General features: G+C 33.7%; 1 protein-coding gene and 1 long non-coding RNA gene across 2 annotated transcripts; one reads left to right on the top strand and one right to left on the bottom strand.

Moving 5' to 3' along the window:
* Nucleotides 1-1,995: 1,995 nt before the first annotated feature.
* Nucleotides 1,996-3,091, top strand: LOC134268829 (uncharacterized). The gene is made up of 3 exons (XM_062751072.1): nt 1,996-2,074; nt 2,236-2,796; nt 2,940-3,091. Exons 1-3 carry the CDS (start codon nt 1,996-1,998, stop codon nt 3,089-3,091), a joined length of 792 nt encoding a protein of 263 aa, XP_062607056.1.
* A 1,033-nt stretch (nt 3,092-4,124) lies between these two features.
* LOC134268828 (uncharacterized) lies at nt 4,125-10,519 on the bottom strand. Its single transcript, XR_009992440.1, has 3 exons — nt 10,175-10,519; nt 7,544-7,732; nt 4,125-4,766 (listed from the first exon to the last, which is right to left on the bottom strand). It is a non-coding gene; the product is annotated as an uncharacterized LOC134268828 (long non-coding RNA).
* Between the last annotated feature and the right edge of the window lie 996 nt (nt 10,520-11,515).

The raw sequence follows: 11,515 nt of genomic DNA, 5'->3' as shown, positions 1-11,515 counted from the left end.
TAATTTTATCGTTGTGCACATCTACAATGTATTGGCTACAAGTTCTCCAACTTTCGTGTAAATATCTTATGTCATTTTTGAGATTTTCAGTGGAAACGAGACATCAAAAATTTTCAATTAAAGGGCAATATTTCACAAATAAAGGCATGCATAAAAAAACTGAAGACAGGTTTAAATAGGTTTAACTACAAGCTATCTATCCTGAAAGTTTCATAACGATCAGTCCAAAGGTCTTTGAGAAATCGCCTGTCAAAAGTCGAGCGGGAAAAAAAAAAAAGAATAATAAGAAACAATAGAATAACAGTAGGGTCTTCCGAAGGAAGCGGAAGACCCTAATAATAACTAGGCTAAATCATATATGTAGCGTATTTATTGTTTTTTAAACAACTCAAGAATTTCATTATTTTCAGCATGACTCATAATTTGACCAAGCTGTTTTACAATCGGGAGTTAGGACTGCAAAGGAGTGATAGCTCTCTTTTGAAATGTTTAGTGAGAAACGAAGTAATGGGTTACCTTGAAAACGAAGTACTTTTTGATCACGAATGTCTTTGGGACCTTGCCATTCTTTTAATTAAGCTGTCCTTTTGTACACACATTGGCAAATATTTATATGAAATTCTTTGTGAGAAAAACCAAAACTAGAAACAGGAGATACTAGCATTGTCTTTATTGCTGGTTCGCTTTGTAAGGCATGCCCTTTAGACGATAAGGACCGCAGTGCCATAGAATACTACAGAGAAGAAATTAAGATGTTTTTTTGTAAAATTATTCATATTTGGAGTCAATATTAAATCTTTTTGGAAGTATAAAACTTATTTTGTTTTATTTAATTGTCTGTTTATTAGGACTGTGTCAATATATTGATATAACGATACGTAGGAAATTCAATCAAATATCCTTTCAATAAAAAAATTCCAAAACTTTTGGGGCACAGTTTTTCTTAAATAGTTGTAATTCTGTAAAAAAAAAAGTTGGAGTTTTCAATCACCAAATATTTATTAAACTGTCGTTAATTAAAACTTATCATAAATAATAGAAACATGTAATGACCATTTTAACATGGTTTTACAAATGTTAAAAGTTTTAAATTTATGTATATTTATATTGACAACGAGACAGGAACTTTGAAATTGATGAAAAAAAAACACTGAGTTAATTTACAATAGTTTTTTGAAATATGTTTTTTAAAGAATCTAATATATCGCATATCACTTTAGAAAATATTGTAGTGTAACGTACAGATTTTTTTCTGCTCAATATACACGGTTCTATTATATATTTACTTGTCATTTAGGCCACGCCAATTTAATTTTTGATCGTTGGACCCGCTGGCTGTATTAATAACTCTAAACAAAATAATTTTAATTCCCTGCACCTGGGAATCTCTGAGCTATATAATAATATATTTGTTCTTTTTTCCGTTCTTTTTTTTTCGTATTTTAAACTTGTTTACTTTAAAAATCAGAGAAAGTAGAAAAAATATAAATATCCACTCAATTTTTTTCTTGTTCTGCCTGAAAAGTGAGTTTACAGGAAAGAAATAATGTAATTAATTAATCGCTAGCCTGCTCCTATTTTTTTCATCAGATGTCCGACGAACAATAAAATAAATATGTGTGACGTTGGTTATTTATAATTTTTTTAATAAAAAATCTTTTTTTATTTAGATGCCAAAGAAAGGGCGAAACATATATGTTAAATAAAAGATAGAAAATCTTCAAAGTGCAGTTAATGCTGTTAAAACAAAAGCGATGAGCTATGGAAAAGCTGCAAAAACTTACATGGTACCCAAAACAACCATAGTTGACCACGTAACGGGAAAAAGTCAAATAGGTAAAAAGCTGGTAGAAAATCCACAATACCTATCCAAGTTGAAAACTCAATTGTTGAAAAAATTTTGGCTGCAGCAAAAACGGGGCTTTGGGGAAACAAAAAAGCAACTTATTATTAAAGTTGCGCGTTTGGCGAAATTAAAAGGCATAACCTTTAAGAATGGGGTCCCTGGAGATGACTGGTGGAGAGCATTTAAGTAAACACCCAGAGATTGTGATTCGAAGACCAGAACAACTAAGTACAACCCGTTCAAGGATGCTGAACAAAGCAGTTGTGCAGAAGTTTTTTAAAAGATCTGCACATCATAATCAAACAAAATAAATTAGCTCCTTCAGATATTTGGAATGCGGATGAGACTTGCAAACAATTCAGTCATAACCCTGCTGCTGTACTTGCTAGACGTGGTGTCAAGTCTTTCCCGGGGAAGAACGTCCACATCGCGACAAAGCATCACAATACTTGCTTGTGTCAATGCCTCTGGTGACAAAATGCCACCGATGTGCATTGTCAAAGGGAAAACCCCGCGATGTGTAGAATCATTTGCGACCATTGATGCTCCTCCGGAAACGATATGGACTTACCAAGAAAAGGCTTGGATGTGTGATTTGCTTGGGGAACTTTGGTTCAAATCCGTTTTCCTTCAGAACTGTGGGCCCCGCAGACCACAACTTCTTGTTTTAGATTCTCATAGTTCTCATGAGGTATTGGGTCTTTTGGAGGCAGCCATTTCCGAGAACATATTAATTATGGCGTTGCCTCCACATACCTCCCATCATCTGCAGCCCCTTGACAAGGCAGTCTTTGGTCCCTTCAGCAAGGCGTATGGTCGAGCTTGTTCTGAATTTATGACAAATCACCCTAACCACGAGATCAATAAGTCTACTTGGCCAAGAATTTTCAAATCAGCTTGGGAGGCATCAGTAACCCCAGACAACATCAAAAGTGGGTTCCGTGCAACTGGTATCTGGCCAATGAACGTCAGCGCATTGCCAGATTACGTTTATTTACCATCAGAGGCATTTGACCTACCCATTGAAAACCGGCAGCAAACAAGTGTGCCCTCTTCCTCACAACCAAATTTGTCTTTACTCTTTCTGCTGAAGCAGCCGTGTCATTAACTACTACAGATCTTGTAGAGGACCACGACAGCTCAACCAAACATGGAGACAAGCTAGGTACACCAGACGATCTAATACCCGATGATATGGCCTCTCTGGATGCCCAGATACCACCAGCAGATGTTGGCGCTCTTTAGATGCTCTTGGAAATGGTGCCCTGGAACTTTCAGGCACAAGTGATGCCAACAACAATGCAAGCACTTGGAACTGGACGGCGGAAATCGACGATATATTTTCAATCCCAAAGTCAACGCCAAAGATGCATAAATCAAGATCCTCCAACAGCATAACCAGCCATCGTCTGTTGACTAGTGAGGAGGTTGTGGAAGGAAAGCGCGAAAGAATGGCCGAAGGAGAAAAGAGAAATCAAAAAAGAAAACTTTGAAAAAAAACAAACGAAACAAAACAAGAAATATGTATCGTAAATAATATGAAAAACATATTAATGGACATTTAACTTACTGGGTATACAGTTTCCATGTCAAGAATTTTAATACCTTAAACTTGACTTGATAAAATTGAAACGCACAAAATTCCTTCGTAATAGACTGGTTTAAGTCAATGAAAAATCACCATTCTTTTATTCATGTTTCAGATTCCAAATGTGACATACAACTTATTTTGATCGTTTGCTTAATTGTGGCAAAAACTATAACACTATAATACATAGATATGATTACGAAATTATCCGATTCGACGATTTAGTTAATCAAATTTAATTCTCTTCATTGTTATATTTTAAAAAAAATAAAGAAATATTTCAGAATATATATGTAAATCGATTTGTATTTGGAAATAAAATATATTAAATGCACATTTTTTACGTATGCTTCGCATGCAATGAAAAGTCAAGCATACCAAAAGTTCAAAGCGCAATTTTTCTATACCAGAAAATGACGGTGGTCGAAATTACCCCTCATTCGGTCGAAATTACCCTGATTTTGATCTTGTCATAAATTACTTATTTACTTCTTATTTTTCCCTGACTTACGAAAAAAACAAGTAATATGTCTTGAGAATGAAGGGATCTAAGGGTGGGAGTGCATGATTTCCTTTCAAGTCGAGACTTTTAAAAAATATATACGTTTTAGGTAACAAATCTTACATTTCCGGTCGAAATTACACCACCCTACCCTAATATATAAAATTATGTTTTTAAAAAAATTACTGGTTCCTTTAGCTCAGATGGGCTAATAAGTATGCAACAGGCACAGTTTTGGAGTTGACATTGAAATGCGACTGGACATCTCTTCAATCTTGTTTTAGAAAACTACATGTACATGCCCTATGTACTTAATTCCTTGGAATCATACACATGTTTATGCCTTTAATTAGTTGTATGTGCCAAAATAACAATTTTTTTTACATTATACTGTAAAAATTACACATACATGTATTACAAGATCTTATATTCCTGCTGAAGACAGAGGATCTTTCTTAATCATTAGAATAAGTAAGTCTAAACTTTGAAAGGGAAGACCTTAATAAAGAGGTCAACATGCTACACAAACAAAATATTATTATATTTAAAAATAACATTTATTCCAATGTAATTACTGGTACATGTATTTCTGTTACAAAAACTATTTCACTTGAAAAACTGAGAGCAATTGATATGTTCATATTTGTGGATTTATGTTGTCAAATCAAAATTTAAAAATGATACACAGTGTGTTTAAAAATTGTCTTCACAAACCAAAACTTGACTTATTTTCACTATGCTGTTTATTCCATGTCACATCCAAACAGATGATCTTCTGGCAAATCATGGTCATGCTTGGTATCAAAATTCAGTATTCAGATGAGTCACACCTATCCAAAAGAAATTGAAATTTTTTAATTTATAATTCTTTTACTAATAAAAAGTGCAATTCATGAGATTATAAATTAGATTATCAAATTGAGAGATAAGATATTGTCACATTTTCTGTGTATAAATTGTAAATTTTAATGTACTCTTTCATCAATTAAAAGAAGTTTACACCAATTAAGGCAGTCATTTATGCTATCCCCTAATAAGACAACATACAAGTGCAAAGTAATCATGCACTTGTGGGTTTAGGATAATGTGTTAGAGTATTTATGACAACATACTAGCACGAGGTGACAATGTGCTAGCATGTACGTCAGTGATAATATGCCAGCACACTGAATCCAACATGCAGTGAAGCTAACACTCAACAGATTGTTTAGAGTTGTGTTTGCATGATATTTTGTTTTGTGTTAACACAGCAGCGTGTTGTTTCAAAGCTGCATTGGAGTGGCAGTCTGTTGAAATTAACATGCTAACACACTGCAACTTCACATCATTGGTACACCATAATTTTAAACTGGCAAAACCTAATAATTTCTATGATTATGATAACTAGGTAATTGCAACTGTAAATGCTGATTTCATGGTGACAATTATACCGGTAATTCACTGTATATCTGAGAACTGATCAATTATAATAAGGCGTGTCCAGATAGGGCCACTTGCTAAAGCTCAATAGCACTTTCATAAAAGCGTGCCATCTTACCGACACAAAAGACGCCATTAAGCTATCACACAGCTCGCCATCACAACACTGAAAAACACTTTCGCACTAACACAAGTTCGCACCACACGCTGTCACACTAACACACAACACACTGTCACGCTAATAAAACACTGTTATACAAATGCTGGAACTGAATTTAATTTATATGCTAATTCGATTCCGTATAACGAATTCTATAACCTATAACGAATTCGCAATATGCATGTTTTCCTTCAAGTGTTCCATCAAATATGTTAGGGAACAAATATTACAAAACAGTTCGCTTAATAACTAAAGTTTTATTATGAATGATTTTTAGTATACAATGCTCAGAAAACTAGTCACTCTTAATATTCAAATTTCACACTTAGAAAGTTCGTTATAAAAGATGTAAAATTCATTATATTTAACCTCAACGGGATTTCAAAATCAGTTCGCTATACCAAATTCGTTATGTCAGGCTTCTTATCCGTAAAATTTTACCAAAGATTTGTGTAACACATTTTCCGAACTTCCAGGAAAACTTCGTTATATCCGTGAGTTCGCTATATCCAGTGTTCTACTAAACGTGTTTTACTGTAATACAATTCACAAACACGCTGTCGGCTAACACGAGTTCACACAACACACTATCATGCTAACACAAATTCAAAACAGCTGTCTCGCTAACACAAGTTCACACAACACACTGTCTTGCTAAAACAAGTTTTACACAACACGCAAGTCTCGCTAAATGAGTTCATACAACACACTGTCACGCTAACATGTGTTTACACACACGCAGTCTCACGAATACAAGTTTACACAATACACTGTCACGCTAACACAAATTCACAAAACAGTTGTCTCATTATTCACTAACACAAGTTCGCACCAAAGCTGTCTGCGATAACACACTGTCATCCTAATACCATTTTCTCACAACACACTGTCATAGTAATACCATTTCTCACAACACACTGTCAGGCTAATACGAGTTCAACAACACACTGTCAGCTAACACAAATTTTACAAAACACTGTCTCACTTAAATTTTAACACAAGTTCGCACAAGAGGCTGTTGCATAACACACTTCATCCAATCCCATTTCACACAACACACTGTCACCTAATACCATTTCACACAACACACTGTCAGCCCTAATACCATATCACACAACACACATCACGCTAACACAAATTCAAAAAACATGCTTCGCTAACACGAGTTCACATAACACCATTCTGGCTAACATGAGTTCACACAATATGCAATCTCGCTAACATGAGTTCAAAACACACTATCTCTCTAACACCAGTTCACACGACAAATTTTCAGGATAACAAGTTTACACAACACACTGTCACGCTAACACGAATTCACACAACATGATGTCTCGTTAATAAGAATACGCACAACACGCTGTCTCGCTAACATGAGTTTACACAACACGCAGTCTCGCTAACACGAGTTTACACAACACGCAGTCTCACTAACACCAGTTTACACAACACGAAGTCTCGCTAATACGAGTTCAATCAACACTCTGTCTAGCTAACACGAGTTTACACAACACACTGTCACACTTACACTTTATACACAATTTTACACAACACGCTGTCCTGCTAACACGAGTTTACGCAATACATTGTCAAGCTAACAAGAATTCACACAACCCACTGTCAAGCTAACACAATTAAGTTCACAAAACACACTGCCTTGCTAACACAAATTCATACAACACACTGTCTCGCTAACACAAGTTCACACAACACACTCACATTGCTGAGTTTAAAGTAAAGGTCTACCCTAATTTGAAGAGGTTTAAAACTAACATATCTCTATTTTAGTAAAAAGCTTCAAATTTAAGACAAAAACATTTATGCAGTAATGTTCCTTAACATGCATCTGGCATATAAAATGAATGAGACCTTAAAAACCTCACAGTACATGTTTACTTAGCTAATTAAAGGTCTAAATTGATGCTATTCAACAATATATATCAACGTTAACATCTCTAAGTATGTGAATGAGTGAAATTCTCAAATAAATATTATAAATCAAAGTATCAATAAGAAGCTGAACCTTACGTCGCAGGTTCCAATTTCATTGCTAAATGCTTTGGACAGGTTACTCCTATGAGACTGCATAAACCAAGATTCTGTGTCACGGTAGGTGTTAGCACAAAATGGATCTCATACTTCTTAAAGGCAATAAGTGCTGAGTACAAGTCTATATTTGCAGCTAATACCATCCCAAGTGGTGGCACCATGAAATGACTGAAAAATGTATGATTAAGGCAAATAAACAAACATTAAACCATTACAGCAGTCTTATCAAACAAAAAAAGCAAACTTTCTATTATCACAATTTTTTAAAACAAATTTCTTTTGCAATTTAACTGAGCAATTTTTGTCCTTTTTAGTCAGTAAAGTATGATATTAAATGATTAAGACTTTTTGAGAACATCTATTTATAGCGAGTCCAGACAGCAGCACAAATCCCTGCCCATAATGCAAGCTCTTATGATAACACCTTGGCAAAAGAAGATTGTGACTTGCACATTGCTCCACACAATTTTTCTGCTTAGCTTCTTTAACATGTTTAAGCTACATTCAAAATTCATTTCTATTTAATTTGAATTAGCTATCCTTACTCATGTTCACATGGAGCTAATGGGAAGTAATTTAACGAGCAGTGAATTCATTCGAATTAAACATTTGAATAAACTCTCAGTGTGAACATTGAGCATGGATGCACCAAATGTCAAATGCGGCTTGACAAGCACAATCTAAATTAAAACTAAATAAGTATCTGCACTCACCCTTACAGTCACACTGTCAATATATAATTAAATGGAACACTTCTAGTATACCGGTCCCCATAAATATGGCGCTAAAATAGGTGCCGCTGAAGGCGGCATACAATATATAGACGATCGCGTGAGCGATCGACAAAATCGAAAAAGAAACCACAAATTGCAAATTTGACCCCAAATTCGTGTTCCTCGTGAAAAATTTGGTTTAAAAAACTGGTTTTTAAACACATTTTTTTAAATGAGAATTAAAATATTTTGTAAAATAACGTACATGTTTAGGAAGTAAATCTCCATCTTGCGTTGTTTAGGAATGTAGTCACATGATCAATTTTTGACGTAATCTCATTAATATTCATGAGATGCGTCACTTGTGTTTTGACGTAATGAAGAAATGCCTGATAGGACTCAAAGTGCAATGCTATTAAAATTGCGTGATTTTTGTGAGAAATACAGGGATTTAACAAATGTTAGCTAATTACTAGTCATCGATGGATTGAATTGTGCATCATTATCGATTTGAAAAGATAAAATTTATGAATAAGGGGCCTATTTGGACATGATTAGGAGGTCAGGATACAGAGCTGCAGTTAAAGGTAAGTCGCTTTTACAATAACTTGCCTAAACTCAGCGCTAAAATCGTCATGTTTCAAAAATTGAGTTGATTTACCCGAACTTTCATTTCTTAATCTTTCCTTTGTAAAGCAAATATTTCATGAACTAAGCCAAAGTGTAAGATATCGGCACAATTCGACAGGCTGATACATGCAAGTTTTTTATCACAAAAGGCACATGCGCACACATAGTGGCTTTTGTAAGCAAAAATTACATTAATAAGCCCTAAGTCAGAATTAAAGAATACAGAGTGGATTTATTAAAAAAGACAATTTAAAAAAATAAACAACCTAACCCTAATCACTCGATCGGATGCGTTTTGTTGAAGCGAGTGGGAAATTGCGGTTTGTTTACATTCTGCATAGCAACGGCAAGGGAAATAACTGCTCATGCGCAATCGCGTGATTCTGGGGACCGGCATACTAGAAACTTCCCAATTAGTTGAATATATTCTGTAACAGTAGGTGCAGTTTGAATTATAGAGTATGATCACTATGATAGATAGTAGGACTGTTGAAATTACATCCTCAAATTTAAAAAAAATAAAATATAAAGCTGTGGGGATTTACAAGGCAAACAGACAGCTTCTGAACTGTAAAACAGATAATATATCAGTGTGTCTGTGTATTTCTAATAACATCAATGTATACTCGATTCTCATTATATCGCGGGTTTCATTGTATCGCGGTATATTCCAAAAAATCAGATACATGGCTCACATGCTTTTTGTTGAAAAAGTATCAGATTGTCATCTGAGTGTAAATTTTTGTGATGATTAAAAAGTATGGAACATGCGTCGGAAAAAAAATTATTCAAATAAAACGTAATTTTACAGAAATCCATTATTATTTTTAGCCCACTGAGTTTATAATCTAGTGAAATCTATATTAAATTCATGTTTAAAAGTCTTTAGTTCGCATAATTGTTTATTTTCTTATGTAGAATTACATGGTAAAATAAAAAAAATAAGAATGAAGTCCATGTCAACCTCAGGTATCCATGTTTTCCCATCCCGCGATATTATGAGACTCTCCGATTTAGGAGGTAAATAAGACTTCCTGTTTTAAAAATGGACTACAAATTAAACGATGCAAGCTTGGGAAATAATTTGATGATAAAAAGTTAGGCCATAGGTTGGTTTATAAATATCATTTGATGAAAGTTAAATTTAAAAAAGTGAATTACACTTTTTTATGCAAAAGATTTAAGTACCGCGATATAATGAGACACCTGTATACATCACTGTCATGTAATCAGTAGTGTAAATTTTAAGTAATAAAAATATTCTAACCTTCATTCCAATGGTCCAAGCCAATCATACATTAAAATGTCGCCGTCAGCTCTTTCATCACTCGATACAATTATCCACTGGGGAATCCGGAGCAGAGTCAAGAGTGTTCAACCTTGTTAATGTGACAGTCAGAATTTCCTCGTAAACAATTCACACAAGATTCTTAGAATATATGAATCGGGATAATTCTGCTTAATAGAATAATGTTCCAGAGAAGTGACAAAGTACTTCGTAGCTCCAGATTAAATGAGTGTGCATGTCTACAAACGGATTCTTTGTGAGAAAATGTTCAACTTCACAAATCATTCTATTTTCAGTTTGTAAACCATGACAAACATGTGTCCGACGTCGACTCGAAGGGGCACACTAAAAACGGGATATACTACCCAGCTAACACAAAAACATTTTTAAAATGTTTTTAAAACATTTTCAAAATGTTGCGAAAACATTTTTAAAAAATGTTTTAATCACGTGATTTTGTATGGTTTTTTAAACGTTTTTAAAACATTTTAGTGAAATATTTCAGCAAAATGTTGTCAGAACATTTTCTTAAAATGTTGCGAAAATATTTTTAAAAATGTTTTAATCACGTGAATTTGTATGGTTTTTTTAAACGTTTTTAAAACATTTTAGTGAAATATTTCAGCAAATGTTTCTGGAACATTTTCTTAAAATGTTACGAAAACATTTTTGAACAATGTTGTAATCGCGTGATTTTGTATGGTTTTTTAAATGTTTTTAAAACATTGTACAAAATATTTCAACAAATGTTATCATAACATTGTTATAAAATGTAACAAAAACATTTTCAAAAATGTTTTTTTTTTTTCACGTTTAATTTGTTTGGTTTTTAAAACGTTTTCAAAACATTCACGTCGAGGTTACAAAAGTATTTTTACTGAAATTTTACTTTTCTCATTAAATAATAATATATTTATATTTTAAAAGAAATAAACACAAGTTATATTTAATTTTCAAACCTTTAATACAAACCCATATTCAATATGTTAATAACATTTAAATTCCATTCTCGGTACAAGTTTTAATTCATTTTCTTTCAAGTCACCGGGTTTTAAAGGGTGAAAACGGTGTCTAATCCATTCACTAAATTTTAAAAGAACAAAATCACAGAAATCCTATGTTCACAGTATAGGTCGAACAGAGCGGTGGATCTATAAGACTTAGTTAGACTAATACACTGAAAAGGCTGATAAGGAATCCGCCCCTCGGAACGAATAGCACAACCTGTAAAAATAAGGAAAGTACGTTGTGTTTGTATCAGCGTTCTACATCTAATGTATCTTAAGATGATCAATGAAAATATACAAAAAGTATTTTAAA

This window comes from Saccostrea cucullata, unplaced genomic scaffold, assembly GCF_032062105.1.
Source record: "Saccostrea cucullata isolate Sc308-1 unplaced genomic scaffold, CSIRO_AGI_Scuc_v1 ctg9250, whole genome shotgun sequence".
Classification (NCBI taxonomy): Eukaryota; Metazoa; Mollusca; class Bivalvia; order Ostreida; family Ostreidae; genus Saccostrea; species Saccostrea cuccullata.
Note: the sequence above shows the minus strand (reverse complement) of the source record. Positions and strands in the feature narration are given on the sequence as shown.